The 23,225-nt window shown below is 39.7% G+C and overlaps 1 protein-coding gene across 2 annotated transcripts in view; it reads left to right on the forward strand.

Moving 5' to 3' along the window:
- Positions 1-21,187: 21,187 nt before the first annotated feature.
- Positions 21,188-23,225, forward strand: part of LIN7A (lin-7 homolog A, crumbs cell polarity complex component) — a 119,571-nt gene continuing 117,533 nt past the window's right edge. The window contains exon 1 of one of the 2 annotated variants that reach the window (XM_081129821.1): positions 21,188-21,568. In XM_081129821.1, coding sequence (XP_080985947.1) covers positions 21,526-21,568 — 43 coding nt within the window. In that variant the 5' untranslated portion in view covers positions 21,188-21,525. The remainder of the gene's footprint in view (positions 21,569-23,225) is intronic. The other variant, XM_081129822.1, reaches the window with a different exon arrangement.

Consider the following 23,225-nt stretch of genomic DNA (forward strand, 5'->3'; position numbering starts at 1 on the left):
GATGCTAAAAGGTGGATAAATCTGAGAGCAATTTAGGAAATAATATGCACTGAACTTGGTGATGGGTTGAATATGGGATAGGAGATTTAAAAAAAAGAAAAAGAAAGAAGAAACAGGTATAAAAATTAGCTCTGGATTTCTGGCTAGTGCAGCCTGAAAGGGGCTACTCACTGAGACAAACTAGAAAAGAAGATTAAAATGTGGAGACAGATTATGTAGAGTAGAATGAGTCCATTTTGGGATGCTGACTTGAAGATATCACTGGAACATACAAGAGAGGATGACCCACGTAGCACTACCAGAATGGCAGAGTGAGACTCTGAAAATCTGCTCCCTATAAAAACAATGAGAACACTGGCAATAATTGTTAAAAATCAACCTTTTTAAACCTGGAAATTAGCCAAAGGCTTGCAACAATTACAAAAGATTTTATGAAAGACCACTGGCTAAATCTCAGCAAGAACTATGAGCTCTGTGGCATTTAACTTGTCTTACTCCTGTTGCCCTTTTCCTAGCTCCATAGTCATATTGAAAACACCCAGGCTCACAACTATACAGCTGTAACAAGCAGCAGCCTAGCAGCCACGAGACAGGACAGAGTGGGTTTGGAGTTTCCTAAAGCCTCACCTCCAGAGAAGTGGATTATTATTTGACCTTCCTGGCAGTTGCTAAAAGTGAAGCCCTGCTTGCCTTTATTTGACCTAACTCAAAACTCCCTCTGTGTGTCTTATCTCTAGTGTGTTTGTGGAAAATAGTTAATGGTAATTGTTCAATACTGCAGCTGCCTGAGGCAGGGATACTAGTTGCACATAATAAGAGGTTGATTAAAAATCTTAGAAAGGTGCCCTACCTGGTTTGGCTCAGTGGATAGAGTGTTGGCCCATGGACTGAAGGGTCCCGGGTTTGATTCCAGCCAAGGGCACATACCTCGGTTGATTCCCTTCCCAGGCTGGGGTGAGTGTGGGAGGCAACCAATTGATGTGTCTCTCTCACATCTCTCTCTCTCTCATATATTCTAGGGTGAGGATTAAAAAATATTGGAAAAATGTTGGAAAGGTTAATAAGAGAGTGAGATACCAGTTGGGGGGTTTGTAAAGGTCTAACTTATTCCTGAAAATCTAGAAGGCCATACTCACACACAGGGCTGTGCATATGCCCTGAAATTCTATGACAAGGCTTAATCTCTCACCTTTGGCTGATGCTGTGCCCAAGTAGAAAGTAAATACTAAGGTGGAGTTTTAACTGTGTACTGGAGCTTCCAAGGCATACCCTAACATTCAAACAGGATTCCTCAGCAAAGACTGGGAGGCTGGGAGACTTATTGGTTCAGAGCTTTTAAGAAAATCTCTCTCTAATCATTAGCTGATCCATAAGTTAACTGAGGAGAGACTTTACTGGCTGCACACAATAAAGAACACACTGAATTAGTCCAAGAAACTCATTTTGCTGGTAAGATTTGAAGTGGTGCAGCCATTTTAGAGAACACTTTAGCAGTCCCTAAAATGGTTAAACATGAATTTACCAGAAGATCTAGCAATTCTATTCCTAGGTACATGCCTAGGAGACATGAAAACCTATGTTCATACAAAAATTCAGGCATGAATGTTTATAACATATATGCATACAAATTCTTTGTTTAATCTCTCCCCACCCACCCACCTGCACCTTCCCTCTGAGATTCCTCAGCCTGTTCTATGCTTTTATGTCACTGAATCTATTTTGTTCATCAGATTATTATCTTCTTTAGAGTCCACATATAAGTGAGATCATGTGATATTTATCTTTCTTTGCCTGGCTTATTTGGCTTAGCATAATTTTCTCCAGGCCCATCCATACTGTCCCCAAAGGGTACAAGATCCTTCTTCTTTACACCTGCGTAGCACTCCATGGTGTATATGTTCCACAGCTTTTTTATCTTCTACTCATCTACTGGTGGGCACTTGGGCTGTTTCCAGATCTTAGCTATTGTAAATTGCACTGCTATGAACATCGGGGTGCATATATTCTTTTGATTAGTGTTTCAGGATTCTTAGGATATATTCCTAGAAGTGGGATCACTGGGTCAAAAGGCAGCTCCATTTTTAATTTTTTGACGAATCTCCATACTGTTTTCCATAGTGGCTGCCCCAGTCTGCATTCCCACCAGCAGTGTACCAGGGCTCCCCTTTCCCCACACCCTCGCCAGCACATGTCCTTTGTTGATTTGTTGATGGAGCCATTCTGACAGGTGTGAAGTGATACCTCATTGTGGTTTTAATTTGCATCTCTCTGGTGATAAAGGACATTGAGCATTTTTTTATATGTCTATTGGCCATCTGTATGTCCTACAGAGTACAAATATAAAAAATAAAGTAGGAGAGAAATGGAGTCTGGGATTCAATGAGGAAATGACTGCAGGGACATCCTAGAGGTATTACATATATATCCGTGGTTTACAGTGGCTTAAAATTCTCATGTTAGAGAACATAAATATGCAAAAGTTACTCTTAAACCAGTCAAGAAATACTATTAAAAGAAAAGCTGCCTCCCTTCCTCTCTCTGAAATCAATAAAGATATATTTAAAAAAAGAAAAAGAAAAGAAAAGCTGTAAGCTAAGAAGATTAAAGCATATGGTCCCTTGCTGTTTCTCAAACTACTAAACATTTCAAAGGCATTTGGATAACAGGACAAAGGATTAAGACAGCAAGAACTAAAGAGAGCCATTCATAGTCATTAAAATAGCCAAATGTAAAAGGCGAATGGTTTTTAAGACTTTGGTTCTGTGCCTTGAGAATGCTTGAAGAAGAGCTAGAGATGGGCACAGTTTATGTGAATGAAGAAAAGGGATTTAAATGAAAAAGGAACATTTTACTCCACAAGTGTGGTCCATTTAAATCACTACTCAATTCTTAGGGCCAATTATATGCATTTGCAAGAAAAGCTAAAACAAACATTTTGGGTCTGTTAGTTTTTGCAAGAAATATATTGTAGCATCAAAGAAATCAATCTCCTCATTGATTCCATTGTTCTATATAATTACAGTCTCTCCATCTTTCTCTGTCCACATTAGAGTCTTATTCAAAGAAGTGATCTTGGCCCAGTGACATTTAAACAAGTGCAAACCTTGAATACTAATATCAGAACTGCCAACAAGGAACAGCCTGGGCTACTGATGGGTGACTTAGCTTTTGAACAGTGGATGAAAAGCTTATATGGTCCATAGTGTGTTCTTTAATGTAGTTTTTTGAGAGGTATGGGTAGGGCAGAGTAAAAGGAAGGTGAGCTTTGAAATCACACTTATGAGAGAGAGTAGTTATGTTCCCTAGCTTCTTTGTGTATTGATTTCCTTATCTGTAAAAATAGAGAGTAATAATATCTTCTTTATAGAGATGAAGGAAAGGTTACATTTTAAAATGTTAGTGTGTACCTGGCACATAATAGGCCCTCAATTACAGTAGCTGTCATTATATTTGTTATTATAGAATTTTACTTTATGTTATAACAGTGAAAAGCATCAGGAAAAAGCAACATTGTTATGACATTATAAAATGTCCAGATATTTATAAATCATTGTAATAAGCTTTGAGGAAAGGTGATAAAAAACCAATAATCTCTACTTAAATATGGTATACAGGAGCAGTGCTTATAAACAGTGTTTTCCTCATTTTCTGATTCAAAATAAAAATGAAAGCTTCACCTCAAATGAGACCATACAGCAACTGTGGTAGAATGAGAAACATGAAGAAAAAATGTCACACTCTTCTGCACCTTCTCTCCTTCACAGATGAAGAGTAGGACAGGAAATAAAACCTGATTGTTTTTCCAATAACTATGCTTGCCACTCAAATACAAATAGTACATATACCTGAATGCTCACTAGTGCTTCGTATTTATGGAGGATGCATTCTGGTCTGGCAATCCTAGAAAGGAAAGTTAGCTACAGAGTTGCATCAGTGACATATATTACAGCAAATGTTCATTAATGTCATTTTCATTCTTTTTTTGCCAACTCTGAAGTGTGGTGGAGTCAGTGTACCCTCTTCACCTATTAGTATCCTAAGTGCACCACACAATCTCTGATATGCTACAATACTGAATAAATATTGCTTGAAGGATTGATACATTCAGACTAGGTATGCCAGGAACCCACCTGCCACTACTTTTCAGTAGGGAAAGATACAAGTTGCCCTCATACAAGCAGAGACAGGTACAACCCCATATCTGGTATCTCTACCAGACGAAAGTTCAATGGAGGGGCTTGTGACAAAGGGTAGAAGTTTAAGTAATTGGGGGCTGTGCGTGTGCGTGTGCGTGTGTGTGTCTTAGGGAAGTGCAGGGTAGATAAAGGAACTAGTGGTTTTAAGGCAGGGCACTTAGAGAAAGCATATTCCTTTGGGAATTCTAGCTCACCTGGGTTGGATATGTGATTGAAACTTGCCTAGGTATAATGGTCAGAGAGGGGTTTTGGCCAATTTTTTTAAATATATGTTTTATTGAATTTTAGAGAGAGATGGAGAGGGAGAGAGAGAAACATTGATGTGAGAGACAAACATCAAATGGTTGCCTCCGGCATGTACCCTAACTGGTGATCGAACATGCAACTCGGACATGTGCCCTGACCCAGAATCAAACCGTGGACCTTTTGGTTCACAGGACGCTGCTCAACCAGCTGAGCCACACCCACCAGGGCCAAAAAAATTTTATGCAGTGTAAGTGAACTGGTAGATCTTAGCACAATGGACTTGTGCTAGATACATTTAACCTTTCAGCTGGATTTAGAACCTAATCTTCATTCAATTTGCAATTAATACTTAAGAACATGAGACTGATCCCTGTCCAGTGGGGCTTCAAAATATACTGACAGACTCCAAAGATAGATGCAGGCAGTCAAGGTCACCGCCATACCTTTCCAAGAATAGTATGCACGTCCATCTAATCGCACACGATTTAGATGAAAATCCAGCACGCATTACCTACTGTGTGCCAGGTGACATTTGATCTCGTTAATTGTTCCCAGGGAACAATTTATTTATATTTATTAAGTTTACGGAAGCTGATTTATTAAAGCAGAATGGAGACAGTCCTTCAGGCAAACAGAAACGTTTTACAATTCTCATCCATCATTTGTTCTCTAGTAGGAACTTTATAGTCAACAAAAAGTCAGGAGGAATGGCAAACGCAATTGCTGTCATTCCAGACACTGTTTCAAACAGGTTACACAGATTCTCTCATTTGATCTTCACAACAACCTATTGCATAGGTACAATTCTAAGCCAATTTTACAGATGTGGAAACAGAGCAAGAGCTATTAAGTGCTTTGGCCAAGGCCACACAGGTAGTAAGCAATGCATCTAGGATTCAATGTCCACAGACTGATTTCAAAGCAGGAACTCTTAACCTCCAAACCATCCTGCCACTGGGCACTGGGTCACTCACTACCAAGGGTTAAGTTTAGCACAGTACTCAAATATTAACACACTTACAAATTACTATATACAAGCATAGACCCTGTATCAAGTTTTGTGAGTGACATGAAGGGTTTCAAGGGCAATTTTGCCTTACTAGATGACTTTAGAACTTAACCCTGCAAAGAAGCGGTCTCATTGTAATTTGCAAAATCACAGGCAACTTGTAAAGCAAATGCAATGTAAGCAGAAGTCAGCCCTCCCTGACGGGGTGCTTGAATGTGCCAAATGCAGATAACATATCTATTCATTAGCGCTCAGAAGTTTTTAGGTATGACTGGTCTGCCTGTTTTATTGCAGTTAGTACACAAAATTAAAATATAAAATAAATACTTAGAAATATAATTTTATTAGTATTGTTGCCTTTTGAGTCAAGCCTTAATCACTTTTCATGGATTTATTTATTTGTTCATTTTCTATTTCCCTTGCTTCTTTCCATCTATTATTTATCCACCACTAATGTGTTAGAGGTGGGGACAAAAAATTAAAATAAAACAACCCCCAAACATGGTCTTGTCCATGTTCAGCTTTTGTCCTTTAAATGAGTAAGGAACTTCTACATTTCCCAGGATTGGTTTAACTCTCAACAACATGCCCAGTATTAGTTAGTGGAACTAGGTGTTTTGCCTAAAACCATAGATAAATTTAAGATGCCTAAAATTATGTCTTGATATTTATATTTTAGAACTCTCATGGATACGATTCGTGCACAAGATGAGGATTATAAAGATCTCATCTGAATTTGGTAATGCATTTGTTTGTAATCATGAAAGTTTAAATCCTCGCAGGAGGACATCCTCAGAGAGAGGAAGGGAGAGAGAGAGGGAGAGAGAGAGAGAGAGAGAGAGAAGCATCATGTGAAAGAGAAACATGAACCTTTGCCTTCTATACTTGCCTGAACACCCCCAACCAGGCATACGCTCTGACTGGGAACTGAACCTGCAACTTTTAGGTGCACAGGATGACTCTCAACCAACTGAGTCACTCTGTCTGGGCATGCTGTTTTTTTACTGCTAGATAAAAGCTAGGGGATCAATTGTAATTGTCTATACTCTATTTTTATATTTCCACATATAAAATTTACTTTAAAGTCATTCCCTGGAATTTAACTTTTAAATAATCCAATGATACAAATAGAATTACACGTAGTTTGATGCCTAAACACTATTGTGTCTAAATGAAAATGTCTAAGTCATGAGTAACAGCAGAATATTATTAAATGAATCCTGTAGGAGGTAGAGATTCTAGGCCAAGAATGAAGAAGCTCAACCTACCTCTCATTCTGAAGTAAGTACATTTATATTCCCTCAGTGCAATAAGGGAATGCCCATTGAGAAGCGTTCATCTGATGGAGAAAAGAATGCTGCCAAGTTTTAGAAAGATATCTTAACATATTTTAATTAGTTTAAATTGTCTAAAAACATGTAATTTGTATATCCAGGAAAATGAATGCATGAGTCATGGGTTTCCATATAGATAATAGGAAAATCACAGCCATCAGTAAGCCTATGAACAACATGATTGTATAATTCTTTCTGCCACAGAATGTACTTGGGTTTATAAAAATTAAAAGACAATCTTAAGTGATTTTAAAAATCAAAATAGGCATTTTCTGTCACAGAATACTTCAATTGTGAGGTAAGCAAGTCAATAACAATTTTAAAGGTTTTTTTTACTTTATTTTTATTGTTTACACTATTACAAATGTCTGCATTACCCCCTTTGCCCGCAATTGTAAACTTGTATGTGATGACAAAAACTTACAAATTTAATTGGTGTTTGTTTCACTAAAATAGTCAATGAAATTTTTTACCTGATGAAGGTTGTTTTCTAGAACTCTCTTTGAAAGATGAAGACCAAAAAAAGCAAAGTTTTGTTTATTCCCCTTTAAAAAGGCTTTTTGCATTTAATAAGCAAGACAATTTACAGCCCACAAAAGGTGGTTTTATATTTCTTTTTGCTACCTTCAGTTCTCTCATAATTTGTGTAAATGCTTTCCAAATTTAGCAAAGGGATATCTCAAAAATTTGGAAAGGCACTATTAATATTGACAAAAGGAGGAAAACAACAGCCAACGCGGAGGTGGGAAATGTGAAGGCAGAGCACGAGGGAAAGACTCTCGGTAGATGGGAAGCAAAATACAGGCGTCCTTTCATTTACACAAACAGCAACTTTCTGAATGAACAAAGTACTGAAAAAGCGTTGGCAGCATTCTGAAGCCTCAAATGCAAAGAGAATTTCAGCCCGGAGTTGCTAATAGTTAGATAGCAGGAACCTGGACACATCACTGGACTATAACCCAGATCTAAATCGCATCGTAAATATGAGGACTCAGGGAGTATAAAAACCAAATGATTGAAGCTGTATATTTGAAGTGAGAGGTTCTTTCCTTACATAGAAAAAACTTCTATAGGCATTGAGTGGGTGGTTCCCAAAGGACTAGAAAACTACTAAAAAAGAAAAATGACCTGTCTGTCAGGTGATAATTAAAATTACCTGCAGGCTTAGCATCGGTGGTGTACCACAATCCCTAGCATGCAATGGAGACATCCAGTAAAATGTCTCTTTCCTCACAAAAATCTATTTTTCAATGAGGTTACTTGGTAATATTTTCCATGGAACTATATTTCTTACTCCGTGTTGAAAATGAATAGATGAATGGTATTTTCTTTATTTTTAAAATGCCTTGGAAGTCAACTTTATAGAATATATTTCTTCAATAACCCAAGGAGTCAGGGGAGGGAAAAAAAAATCAGACATAGAATTAAATAATAGCAAGTGAAGAAAATATAACAAGCAGAGAGATGAAGGAAAATTGGAGGGCAGAAACATAAATGCTGCAATTTTATCTCCACTTTTTCTCCTGAATGATGTTGAATGCAACAATTAACCTGGCACTAACCTCCACCCACACTTTCCATTGACTCAGTGGGAGCTCTTTACAGAGCTACAATTATGAGCTGCACATAACACTAAATTGTTAACTTGCTCATTTATCATCTCTCCTAGTGCCTAAATATTTGATCTCATCTATTAATGTGAAAGTTCCACTAGCATCAAATGAAAATACTTTGTCTTAAGAGCTATAACATTTTTACACAGGCCATATGAACATGCAAGATAAATCTCACATCTATGATTAAAATGTTTTACGCACATATGAATCTTTGTCTTGTATATCCATTAGTCAGAGTAAAAATAACAGTCACTATGTACAAACATATTATGATGCTGACAATGAAGATGTTGTCCACATAAAGACTTGAGGTAAGGAGAGAAAGATTCCTTCCACCTGAGAACACAGGATGGGCAATAGTAGGCTTACAGTTGTAACGAATAAATAATACAATAATTAATAAGCGACAATACAGGAGTAAACTCTGTGTCTCTTGCACTCACAACCGTAAACCTACTTTTGCCAACCCCTGTATAATTTCTGTAGGCTCAGTGACATTTCCCATTTTTTCCCAAACTTCATCTCTAATTTTAAAATTGGTCCTATAGTAATTATGACAGAAATGACTCAGTGCACCACCATTTAAACCTCTGCAGCCACCCTCCTTGTCTAGTTCATTTTCTTTAGAACATTTCAACTGAATTAACAAATCATTATTTCAAAACTCATCTTGGAATGAAGAGGTTGCCTCAATAATTCCCGAAAGCCTCTCCTAATGAACATCTCATCCTTGAAGTAATACCCTTGTTTGTTTATATCCTAGCAACATAAAAATCCCTCATCTTTTCCCCCATTACATCATTGTTGTCCTTTTTATACTAATTAGAGAGACAATAAGCCACTACAATTATTAGTGCAGAAATGAGCAGAGCCATCTGAGGGTATATACATGACATTTTAAGTAAAATGTGGGGTGTTAAGGAAGCTTGAGTCCTCACAATTTCAAACTTCAGTCACCGTATACTTTTTCTTTGTATGCTAACAATTCTTTTACAGACAAAGTCATCAGTCCTCAAAAAAGGAATATGTTTTGCCCTGGCCGGTGTGGCTCAGTTGGTTGAGCATTGTCCTATGCACAGAAGGGTCGCAGGTCGGGGCATATGCCCAGGTTTCAGGTTCGGTCCCCTGTCAGAGTGTGTACAGGAGGCAACCGATCCGTGTTTCTTTCTCATGTCCATATTTCTCTCTCTCTCTCCTTCTCCCTCCCCCTGTCTTTAAAAAAAAAAAAAAATTTAAAAAGTAATGTATTTTTTTCATGTCTACCAAGATAAACATTGAAGAAAATGGTGCCCTCCAACCAATGAACCAAGTCTTTGATGTGACGCCTGTCTCTAGGGCCTCAGAATGGGCCTGTTCTCTTCAGATGTGACTAGAACATCATCAGTTGATATGAATAATTTTGACCTTCTGTTAATATATATTTAAAATTTGTAATCACTTTTCTATAGATTTTAATATCCTACTTCACAAAGAAAACTTGTATCACCTTTCTGCCCGGAAAGCTTGAAAGGTCTTCTGAGTAAACCCTAAACTCCATCAGGCGACTCCCAAAGCCTCCGACAGTATTCGCCAGTCCCCTTCTTTACCAGCTCCTTCTAGTGTTATGTTAACATTTTTTTACTTCCTTCATGTTTTCCGCTTTTCAGTCAAGTGGGCCGTTTCAAAAAGAAAATACAATCCATTGCTTCCTGACTCCATACATTTACACATTCTGTTCAGTTCAGCTGAAATGTCTTTCAATCCTACCTTCCCCTAAAAAATCCTCCTGTTTTCAAAGACACAACAGCATCAATGCCATCTTTTTCATGATGGCCCCCCATTCCACGTAATACTTAGTTCCTAAGTCTGTGTGTCCTGGCATTTATCATGCTCTACCCTGTTTTGCAGATATTTGTTACAGCTATAAATTCCCATAGGGCTGGGTCCACATTTTTTATTTATCCTTTTATTGTAAATCTAAGTAGAATATACAAATAGGCTTGTACAAAGTAAGCAATCAATAAATATAGTTAATTTTCCAATGTAAAATGTGTTTATAATGATATTATCTGCTAGTTAATTATCTGCTAGGTATGGTTCTTTCACTCATTCTTTAATTCATTAATGTTTACGAAACATGAATTATATGCCAGGCAATCAATATACAGTGGCAAACCAAACATTGTCACTCTGCTCATGAAATTCACAATCTCGTGTTATATTGGAGTGTAATATATAAAGCACTGAACTGATTATCAGCTGGGTTTGAGTTTGAGTCCTGTTCCTATATATCTCAATATATATATCAATGCTTTTTTTTAGAATTAAATTTGCTTTCTCTGTGTGCAGACCAAATACAGTAACAGTACAGGTAGGTATTTACTAAGTAACATCAAATAGTCATAAAGAAATAGAAATAAGCTCCAAACAAGTATTTGAGTAGGCATAGTATAATTTACTAAAAGTTCATTTTAAAAATATAGGAATAGCATGTATTGCTTTAGATCAGCGACTTCCAACCTTTTTCATCTCCTGGCACATATAAACTAATTGCTAAAATTCTGTGGCACACCAAAATTATATCACATTTTTTGCTGGTCTGACAAAAAGAATGGGTATAATTTTGATGCATTCGCACCAGAAGCCTATTGTGTTGGCTGTTGTTATTTTTTTATTTAACAATATAAGGGAGAAGACATTACCCCTGACTAAATAGTCAGGTATTGCATGTTTTCACAGTGCTTGTGACACACCAGCTGAAAATCTCTGCTTTGGGGAAATGATGGGCATGTTGGAAAATGCTGCCCAGGGTTCCCCCAGAGTTGTGAGTGCTCTCTCCACCCACGTTTACTCAGTTAGGCCATCATGAGGGACAAGATGGCTTTTCCCAAATCAGTGGAGTGCTCTTGGAAGGAACGGAAGACACTAAGTAATGGCTAAACTATAGAGTGTCACTTTTGCTTTGAGGAATATTAAAGAGAGTTTTTCACAAGGTCACTCAAAGAGTCCATAGTTCAGCATTTAAAGGAGTCCAGAGCAGAAGTTACAAGACCAAAGCACTGTCGATCACCTCAGGAGAACATCCCTGAAAGACTGCCTAAACCTGGACCTTGATCAACTCTATGCAATAGTTATTTTAAAAACTCTACTCTTCTCAGGCATTCTTTGGTCCTAGCACATGTAGGAAATTATCAAAATTATAGACACTTTCTAATGGAATCTCTCTAATCTCTTCACAGATTCTACAAGTCTACCTGGTATCGTGTCTATCATCATATATTCAGGTTCCCAAGAAGAAAGTATCAGCCCGGCCGGGCGTGGCTCAGCGGTTGAGTGTCAACCTAGGATCCAGGCGATCGGGGTTCGATTCCCGGTCAGGGCACATGCCTGGATTGAGGTCTGCAGCCAATCAATGACTCTCATCGCTGATGTTTCTATCTCTCTCTCCATCTTCTTTCCTCTCTCTGAAATCAATAAAGATATATTAAAAAACAAAAAGAAAAAAAAAGAAGAAAGTATCATTCTCTTACCAAGGCCTATCTTGCCACCTATTCTCCAAACCTCTCTTACCCTCACCTATCTTCTTGGTAACCATATGCTGTCTCTTACTGCTTCTACCGTATCTTCAACCCTCCTTCTCTCCTAGCGACTTCTCTCCAGTAGGTAAACATGCTCAAGACTCTGCCTCAACGCTCCACAAATGTCCCATCTTTGGAGTATTTTCTGAATTCCCAGATTAGTTTCAATACCTCAGTTATATGCATCATGTACCTTCCTTAATAGTGTTTATAATGACTTTAATTGAGAAATAATTCCATTAATACCAATAATTGCAGTAGAGTACTGATGGTCTTGAATACTGTTTTATCTTCAGTGCTTAGCAAGCGCAGTACTTGGTTCATAGTAGCCACTTGACCTGAAACCATAGAATGAATGAATGAAATGAATGAATGTAGTATATTCTCTCTCTCTCCTCTGTCTCTCCCTCCCTTCCTCCCCCCACCCGCACAAACTTTTCTGAAACAAATGGCTTTCGTAACTATTGGTAACAAAATTTCCTCCTAAGCTTTAAAAGAAGAAGCAACTGTAAGCTGCTTTCTTATTATTTGGGGAGTGGTGCAGAAAGGGTGGCAGAGAGAAAAAAGAGAGAGCCCGCGATGGTGGTTGCTGTCTCCTATGAGTCGCAGAGCGTGCGCAGCCCCCCTTCTCCTCCTGGGAGGCCTTCACTGTCGTCTACAGGGACGAGGGAAAGCCAGAACCTTACGTGCTGCCACTGCTTGTTAACTAATGAAAAAACGTTATACCTCACATTAAAGATCTACATCCATCTTTTTGCATCATCACTTTATTATGGAACTATTTGCCATAATGCATTGCAACAGTTCATTTGCAGAGTTCAAAACTAGCTTCAGTATTGAAACTCAAGGATGAATATTTGTGTGCACACGCACACACACACATGCATTTAAAGTAGAAGCCAAATAGAAATACAAATAAAATTACTAGTAGTCTTTTGGTAGAGATAATATTCATGGACTCCCTGTAAATAGAAATTGGACATTGATTTAGTTGCAATAAAGATAACACCAGTAGAGAGCACTACATGCACTTTTAAAATATTCTTTCAAGTACTAACCAGCAAACACATTTAATGAAAACTGTTTCTCATTTCAATTTTTACTTATATTTTTCACCAATTAGTAAAAAATGTGTTATTTTTTTAAAATAAAGTACTGAAACATCTCCTTGTGTTTTTGTTGCATTCCTATCTCATTTCACTTGGTGAAAATAAAATATTTAATAAAATATCTAAAAGTAGATTTTTTAGGTTTTTAAAAAATTTTTAACTTTCTTTAGACATATATACTATTGGCTTCCTAGTTGAAAAATACAGTAATCATTATTGACTTACTGGATTGCTGGATAGTATATCATACCACATATTTTAAACAGAACAAAATGGTCTATGGCAACCTGATTTTTTTTTTTTTTAATTACTTTGGCATTTTAGGTTTTAGAAACTCAATCAAATATCACATTTATTTTTTAATGTTTTAATTATGTTTTTATTGATTTCAGAGAGAGGAAGGGAGGAGAGAGAGATAAAAACATCAATGATAAAAGAGAATCATCTATCGATAGGATTGGTTGCCTCCTGCACACTCCCTACTGGGCATCTAGCCCACTACTTAGGCATGTGCCCTGACCAGAAACTGAACAGTGACCTCCAGGTTCATGGATCCAAGCTTAACCACTTAGCCACACCAGCTAGGCTAAATATCACATCTCAATTGGCATATGATAAGAGTGCATAAGATGAAGCAGAGATAAAATGGTCACAGGCATTATAATTTGGAATTATATTATTGGAAATAGTCATATTAGCACTGGGTTATACGGAAGTAAAAGGCTATAATTGAATGGAATTCATGCTTTTAAAGATGATATAAATAAGAAAAAATTTCATTTGCAGCACTATTTGAGTTGGCAAAAACCTAGAAGTCACCTGAAATACATCTGTATGAAACAATTCTGATGGAGTTTTATGAAGTTAAGGATTATTTAATCTATATGTATTGATCTATATGTATCATGAGATAAAGTAATCAAGGTGTAAAATATAGTGTTATAGTAGTGCTATTTGAGTTTTTTAAAAGATGTGTGTGTGTATGTATATGTGTATTTTCTGAAAGAACACACACGAAAAGCACACTATTAACATTAGTTACGTGTGGTGAGTAAGCTTTTGTAATTCCCTTTGTGAATTGTTTTCCATGTGCATTATTTTACACTTAAAATCTCTAAAGAAAAATCCCGTTGAAAAGAGCATAAACTATATAAGGCATTAAATAGAATTATTTACTTGCCTATCCCAGATAAAAATGGCAGAGACTTAATTTTCTCCATTAGATTGAGATGGCTTTGATTTGGGGCTTAGGTAACAATCTGTGTTTGGCTTGATTTACCACTACTGATCTATGCAACATTCCAGGTGATAGGAATCTGAAGATATTCAGGTTAAAACCATCCTCATTTGTCTCAATTTTTCTCATTCTAGTTAAATTCTCAAGAGGCCAAAATAAAGGCATAATTTCATTTATTATGTAAGTAAACGCTTTGAGCAAGAAGTACAATTAAGAAATCTTTGAAGGAGGAAACGTCTCAGAGACAATGTATTTCAGGGAGCGGGCGTACCTTGCGCAGCTGCAGACTTGGGGATGGCATAACAGGATTGTAAGCGTCAGAAGGGTCCACCTGCATGCAAAGGGGTTGAGGACCAGAGGGCAGGGAAGGCAGAGCAGCTCAGAGTGAGGAACTTATTCTAACAGCATAATTTGATACCACTGATAAGTTTTAAGAAAAAGATAATTTGTGCTTCAGGTTGGGGCCCAGCAGATCATATTTAAATGCGAACTAAATTGTAGTAATTTTTGCTTTAAATTAGAGAATTGGATGATATAAATAAGAGTTTGGAAGTCTTTTCTGAATGTGCTGTCCATACTAATGATGCATTTTGCTCTTAAACTTGCTAATTACTGACATGCATGTCCCTCAGCAAAACTAAATTCTGTTACTAGTCTCGATTCCTGTACTGCCTCACAATCTGGGAAGGGTTCAAAGGTGGACCTTTTCATCTATTTCTCCTGAATATTTTTAATTAATTTCATAGTACCAGAATGAGAAATAAGTAAGTTCAGCTGAATTAAAAATATAAAATTCAAGAATTGAGGTGATTTTCAAGAAAAAGCCACATAATCCATATTATAAATGAAGCTAAAGTCCCAAACAAATGAGCAATGACCATCGTTATTGTTTTTTTCAGGGTCAAGGTAACAGAGTTCTCACTTCACCATGTTAAGTTTCTCTAGCAACATAGACACTCAGTTATAATGATCATATCCCTCCTTTTTCCTTAGTTTCTCATGAAATCTCTTCTTAAAAAAATTTATCTTTATTGATGAAAGTATTACAGGTGCCCCCTTTTTTCTCCCATTGACCCTCCCACCCTGTACCTGCTCCCCCCACCTTCCTTTTCCCCCAGCCTACCGCACTATTGGCTGTGTCCACGGGGTTATGCATATGTGCATATAAGTTCTCTGGCTAATCTCTACCCACCCCCCAACTCTAAATAGACACTTCTCCAAAGAGACTCATGAAAAAATGCTCAAAGTCACTAATCATCAATGAGGTATCACCTCACACCTGTCAGAATGGACGTGACAAGTGCTGGCAAGGAGAAAAGGGCCCCCTAGCACACTGCTGGTGGGAGTGCAGACTGGGGCAGCCACTATGGAAAACAGTGTGGAGTTTCCTCAAATAATTAAAAATGGAACTGACATTTGAGCCAGTGATCCCACTTCTAGGAATACATCCTAAGAATCCTGAAACACTGATCAGGAAGAATATATGCACCCCGATGTTCATAACAGTGCAATTTACAATAGCTAAGATCTGGAAACAGCCCAAGTGACCATCAGTTAGATGAGTGGATAAAATGATGTGGCACATCTCACGAAATCTCTCTGAAGGTCTTGGTTCATCTGGTTAGCAACCTTTAGATTCAAAATTGCAAAGAGTAGCCTTCTGCTCAAAGGTTTAATATTTTATTATCTACATGCAGGAAAGAAACATCTCCAAGTTTCTTCTGAAAGTGGACATAAACAGCCTCCAGCAAGCATTCACAGACTCCAGGCTTTCCTTTTTTTCTGTATACCTTTAACACATACAAATTTATAGTGTCACTTATTCTTATTGATACATCATTTTGTAATTAATTCTTTGCCTTTATATTGATGCTTCCGTTTCCTTTCCAAATATTTTATAAACTCCTTAAAAAGGAGTTTTTCTAACTCCATCTCAAGTCCAGCATGTTTGTCAGTATTCCATCAAGTACAGAGGGAGAGAAATAAAAACATCTAAGTGAGAGAGACACATCGATTGGTTGCCTCCCCCACTCGGCCCAACCAGGGTGGCAGACTGAGCCTGCAACCCAGGCAGGTGTCCTTGCCCGGGAATGGGACTCAAGGCTCTTCTGTGTGGGGCTGATGCTCTAACCACTGAGTTACAAGCAAAGGGAATATCTTCAATTCTTAATGTACAATGGTAATAAAAATATTTTTTAAAACCATTAAACTTCGTTAGTGCTAACAGTTTGTAAATACCTCCTGGGTATATGTGAAAAGAATGATGAGTCCAGTATCACTTTTAAAAATCATTTTATTTTCCCTCTTTTGTATCACTTGGGTTTTCCCAATGCTGTCAATATGAAGTTGGGGGTGCATAAAGAAAAAGAAAAAAACTGTAAACTTTAAATTTAAATTTCATTATAAAAAGATCTATCACAACTTCCTACTGTGAAAATAGAAAAATATACATTTCAAATGGAAACAAAACATTTTATATTCTATGAGTTAAATAGGCATAAACAAAACACTAGTATCAGAAAGACTTTGCATTTATTATATGTGCTACTTACTATTTCAGAGTCAGAGTACAAGTTAATTATTATACTTACGATTTGCATGAGAACCGGTAATATAAAATAATGCAAATAAGATCCTATAACTGAGGAATTATTCATATTACAGATTTTCTTCTCTCAAAGTTATTTTCTATTTATTTTGAAATAAATAAAAATTAATTGGAATTGACTTTTAATATTTATATTTCATAGTTAATTTTCTAACATCCCACTCTGAATTAGTAACTCTTCATTTCACTCTGATGTAATTTTTAATACGGACGCTACAACACATTTTTTTCCTCTCAGCCCAGACTGTACTTACACATTTTGTTGTGTGATAGACACAAAGTTATTCATGAAAAGGTTCATTATATTTCTGTTAATGATATTATCTTTCACAGCCCGACTCTCAATGGCTTGTCTTTAGGATTGTTTTTCTTATAGTCCAAATTGAAATGCCTGTTTTACCCAAACATGAGCCATGCCTCCTCTCCTGTCCCTGGCTTTGCTCTCCTGCTCCTGGGAATGCCCTTCTCCTTAGCTCTGTCTTTTGTAATTGTGACATTATTCTAGACCCAATTCAAATGTCAAATTATTCATTCTTTGCATAGTACTTAGTCACTTATTAATCTCTTTCTTGTTTGTTTGTTACTTTGTTTACTGTCTCTTTCTCCCCAGCACAATCATGGCCTTTTCTTCTTCTCCCCTCCCTTCCCCTCCCCTCCCTTCCCCTCCCCTCCCCTCCCCTCCCCTGCCCTCCCTCCCTCCCTCCCTCCCTCCCCTCTTTTCTCTTCTCTTCATCTTTAATCCTCACTGGAGGATATTTTTTCCATTGGTTTTCAGAGAGAGTGGAAGAGAGTGACAGAAACATTGATGAGAGAGAGACAAGGGCCAGGGATGGAGCCTGCAACGGAGGTAGATGCCCTTGACCAGAACAGAACCTGAGACCTTTCAGTCCATGGGCTGATGCTGTAACCACTGATCCAAACTGGCTAGGGCAGGGTCTTTTCTTGTTCACTGAAATCCCAGTGCCTAAAACAGTACACGTATAGTAAATACATTAAGTATCTGTTGAATGAGCAGACAAATTCGTTATCAAACACAAGGAAAAAATAAACTAAGATTCTCTATAGGTAATGATTTTTTTTTTAAAATCCCACAAACATTTATGTTCCAAAGTATAGGTTGGCACTTCAGCTTAAGCTAGTGCTATTTTGACAAAGCTGTGAGAATTAAGGAAGATAACATGATATTTTGAATCAGTCAAAAATAATTTCTAGCACCTAAGGCTGAAAGAATTCCAGTTTGAAGGTGTTATTTTGCTCATATGTAACTGTGCTTATTATACTCCATTTATAATCTAGCTAAACACATTTCCTTGGTATGCTAATGTTTTATGCAAACCTTCTCTTGATTTTGTCACATAATTAAAAAAGATTCAATTAAGTGAAACAAACCTTAATGCAGCTTTGAATGATTTTTTTTAGCAAGAACATATTTTGTATTTCAAAGTAGTCATTTTAATATTAACCCATATTTATATAAAGTGAAACCTGTATATCATAGTTTTTCCCCCCCAGTTTGACTTAAATTTCCTCTATGAATTTTTTTGAGTATATCTCAAACATAACAAAAAAGAGAAAGGATATATTTATATTTATTTTTATATAGCTATATATCTGGTACTCTGAAATACAATGCTGAAATCACTGAATATTATAAAGTACAAAATAAAGTCTTTTTCTTAATGAACAGCACAGGCGCTACTAAACAGGTGTTACTCAACCTCTGAGTTAAATTGCTGAACCTCTGAGTCTCAGTTTGCTTACCTATAAAATGATATCTATATCTACTTTTTCTAGGCTGAACAGAGGAAGGAAAAGAAAACAACCTAGCACCATGCCTGGCACATATAAAGTACTTAGTAAGTATATGTTGAATTAATGAAGTCCATTAAAAACATAGATGCCAATGAACTAAATGACTATATATTGTTTAATGAAAAAATGTAGTGATTGTGTAAGCAAATAGCTAAAAGTATAATCACAGGTGTTTTAACAATTCCCCGATTCAAACACAATCAACAAAGCCACTCGTTTATGAATTGATCAAGTAGATTGACCTTGAAACACTTTGGGTGGCACAGGAGTGGTCCACGCAATTATTCGAGAGACCTAAGTATGCTCACATCCACCCAAGTAAAAGAAGACATTATGGAATTTTCTTTCTGTCTCTGCATGTCTCAAATAAAAATTCACATATGTTATTGGGGAGACAGTAGTTAGTTGTTCATACCTCATTAAAAAAAATTCTAACAGATAATGAATTGTTTATTATCCATGTTCTACACCTGCATAAGCACACGCTAAAGGCACGGAAGTTGCCGCTATTAGAAACAATAATCAATGACTATATGGTATTTTGTGCTTCCTCTTACTTTCTCTTTCAGTCCTTACAAAAACCCTACAGACTCAATGCAGAAAGAATGCTAGAACAAATTTTCAATTAGGGAGCCCAAGGCATAAGTCTGGAAACATGCTATTAAATTTTTGGAGCTGGGGAAACATCAGGAAATAAAAAGACAAAAAGCCTATCTTCGTGGGCCTCACAATCTCAGATTTGTGTGGAAATAGGTACAATTATGGTTTTTAGAGTTATGAATGAAGCTGCTCAAATACATATTCATAATAAAGTATGTTCTTAAAACAACTACATTAGTGGCCAAGGGATTTGTATGTTCTTTTCGTCCTCAATTATTGAATGAGGTTTGATATTTTGTGCAAAGCCTTGGAACATACTCTGCTTTTATGGTGCACAATTCAACCTCCTTCTGTTGTCTGATTTAGGGGCTGCGAGTAATCAAGCAGAATTGTTGCTTCCTCAGTCCCACAGCACTTCCCTTCTGCGGTGCTTAGAGCGAGTACTGCATGAAATTCTCACAGCTTGCTCATTTCTCCCAGCCTGGACCCAGCTCCGTCCAGGGGCAAGGCCACGTCTCATTAATCTCTGCAAGGCCAGTGCCTAGCAGAGTGCTTGCCACACAGTTCAGGTGAGGTGCATGTTTGTTGTATGAATAAGTTTATATATTCCTTGCTGTTTTCAAAGCACATTCAGACCCTCACAAAACTCTGCAAGATTGGAGGGTAGAATTAATTTCCTCATTTTACAGACTCAGTCAGAGTGAAGGTTGTTGCCTTGTTTGACAGATGAGGAAACTGGGGATCCTTGAGAAATTATGTGATTTTCTAAAGAACACATAACTAGGACTTGAATTTCAAGACCGGGTTCTTTCTAAAACGCTCAGTGAAAATATAGGCATATTGAACTACTATTCCAGGAATGTCTTTAGGGTCTGTTGGATGTATGGCCAATCATTTTGTACTTTCTCAAATCATTGGTGAAATCTTACTTTCTTTTTTAAAAATGTAGACCGTAGATGAAAAAGATCTCCAGAAATCATCTGTATTGTCATCAAAAGACAATGGCATAGATCACATACTGATAGTTTGCTGTAAAACAGAATGTACTGCTAGCCAAAACAATTCTGTTCTGTCACAGGGAAGGGAATGGAGACAGCTTTGTCCTTTACAATCCTAGACCCACAGTCATCACCGTTCTGCTCACACAAGATTTCTGTGTACTTCTTAATTTGTTCATCAGGAAATAAGTGTCCCTACAGCAGCAAGATAGTGACAGCAGTTAAAGGGGTCACAGCCGGTATTTGAAGGTTCTAGCAACTGAATTCTGATCAACTGACTCTAAAGCCACTCTTTTAACAGCATCACGTCCCACTAGATCATAAGCTACAGGAAAGCGGGAACTGCAATGAATTCCTAAATCAGGCCATGGCACATGGCACGTAACACTCCTAGCTCCATTCCTGACATCCATGCTAATAAGTGGCAACTCTGAATAACCACTGGCTATATAGACCAACCTGAAAAAGTGCTAGGTACCTGTTTTACAGACTTGGTGATGGACCTTCCCTCTGTGTGTTTTATTTAAAACCATTTTAAAGTTTGCTTTTAAGGTAAGGCATTTTCTAGGCAATATACTCAGGTCCTTAATGGAGACTTAGTGATGGAACCTTGGCCTTAAGTCAGTTATAAATCAACATTCCAAAAAAAAAAAAAAAAACTTTAACAGAAATGAACAGCAACTATATATAAATCCCAGCCTTTCTGAACTGGAAGCATTTTCTCTCCAGGAGATGGGATTACAGCCTTGACAATATCTCTTAATCTGAAAAAGACTCACCTCTCTCCCCCTCCCTCCCCCATGTCCCCTTTCCGTCGTCTCCCTCCCCCCAGATGCACCTATACTCTGACCGTCTTATTGGACTGGAAAGTTGAAAGGAAGCAGCCCACGCGCTGCCCCGCGCGGCGCCCCGCGGGGGAGCAGCCAAGTTCCCGGGCTGCGCCCTCCCGCCCGAGCCCGCGCCGCCGTCGCGCCGCGGTACCTGCTCAGCCTCGCGCCGCAGCTGAAGGTCCGTCCGCAGCGAGACGGTCGCGTCTCCATCTGGCTGCCACGCCGCCCGAGCTTCCTTCTCCTGCACCAGCACCACCTCCCCCCCCCTTTCCGTCTTCCCTCTCCACCCCCGCCCCCAGTCTCCTCCTCTTTTTCTCACTACAAGCGGTTGCTGCTGCCGAAGCCGAGCGTCACTTCGGCTCCCACGGCAGACATGGCGACATTGACGGTGGTCCAGCCGCTCACTCTGGACAGAGGTAAGGGAGCGACTCGCCCGGCGGGCCGTTGCGCCCCCTTCCCCTCCCCTTCTGTCCCCGCCAACTGCCACCGGGACGGGCGGCCACGCGCGGGCTGGGGGCTCGGAGCGAGCGAGGACGAGCGAAGGCGGCGAGGCGTTCGCGCCCACCGCCCGGTACTTTCTTCCCCCTCCCGCGCCCGCGCGTCCCCGCCGCGTCCCCGCCGCGCTCGCCGGGCCGAGGGGCGCCCTCGCCGGGCTCCGGCGCCCCCGCCGCCACTCCCAGCCCCTCGCCGGGTCGCCTGCGGGCCGCCGGCTTTGTTGGAGCGGATGCTCGGCCACCGCTAGGCACCCGGAGCTCGAGGTTGCGGAGGGGCCGGGAGGAAGCTCCGGGTGCCGGGCGGGGGCGCCTGCGGCCGGGGCCCGGGGAAGCGCGGCGGGGGGGAGGGGGGCAGGAAGGAGGAAGTTTGTCCCGGCGCCCGGCGCGGCGGTGGGTCCAGCCGCGGGGGCCCAGGCAGCCGCCCGCGGGCGGGCGAGGCGCACCCCGGGGCAGCGGTGCCGGGGCGCACGGCGGCGGGGAGCTGCTCTCGGCCAAAAGGGCGACGCGGGGCGCGCGCGGGTCGGTGCCCCGGCCGGGGGAGCGTCGTCGCGGCAGCCGAGGCCGGTTCTTCCCGGCTTCGCGCTCGGAAGGCGGAGGGGGTCGCGTGTGTCCCCGCGGCCGGGTGCTCCCCGGCTGGAGCAGCCCCCCGTTTCCCTCGCCCCGGCCAGCGTCGTCCCCTCCCGCCCGCTGCCGCCGCGACGCCCGGGCTGCGGACCGCGCTGGGGCGCGGCGCGGGCGAGGCCGAAATTCAACTTCTGACCCGCGACCCCGCGCGCCCTGCCCTCCGACTGGATGGGGAAGCGGCCCCGCTTGCTCCCCGAGCCCGAGGATGAAGTCCTCCGCTGCCGCCGGTGACGGCGTGCACCGGCCCCCTGCGGCCGGGCTTTTCGCTCTGGCTCCCGATGTCCAGTTGGGAAGGCGCTCGAGTCCCACGACCCTGCGGCGGAGGACACCTGCTTGTCCCTGTCCGCAGCGGCCGGATTTAGGACCCTGGGCGGCCATTTGGAAATGGTGTGTTTAGACGAAAATGATTTAGTCCGATGTGCCTCTAAAAATATTCTTTTTAAAGGATTAAACTGGACTGTGGGGCACGGCAAAAGAGCATCCTGCAGCGAGTACAGTAAAAAAAAGCCAGTGAGGTTTTTAATTTGGAAAGATTGTGGGTGACTCTAACGCAGTCTGTTGGCGCCAGAACTGATGGTACGTGGTGCTCATAGCAACCTTACTTGGGAGTAAAAGTTGAACAACAACAAAAAAAGGTTTTATGTTGGGAAATGTTGACTTGCAAACTAGTATATTAATAACAGTAGTTAAAGAACTCAGAATTCCATTGTGTAATCCATGACTTCACCCCAATATCATCATCTGCACTAAGCAGGATAAATCCATTGCCACTAAAAGCCAGCCAGATGGCAAGCTAGGAGAACTTATGGACTTCCTAAGTATTTCTGTTTTAATATAATGAGCTCTTACATGATCTCATTACTAAATCAGTCTTTAAATATCTCAAGCAATACTACTACACTAGGAGAAAAAAACAAACAAAACACAACGACAACATAACTCCAAGAAAATTACA

Source organism: Miniopterus schreibersii, assembly GCF_964146895.1.
Source record: "Miniopterus schreibersii genome assembly, chromosome: 2".
Taxonomy (NCBI): domain Eukaryota; kingdom Metazoa; phylum Chordata; class Mammalia; order Chiroptera; family Miniopteridae; genus Miniopterus; species Miniopterus schreibersii.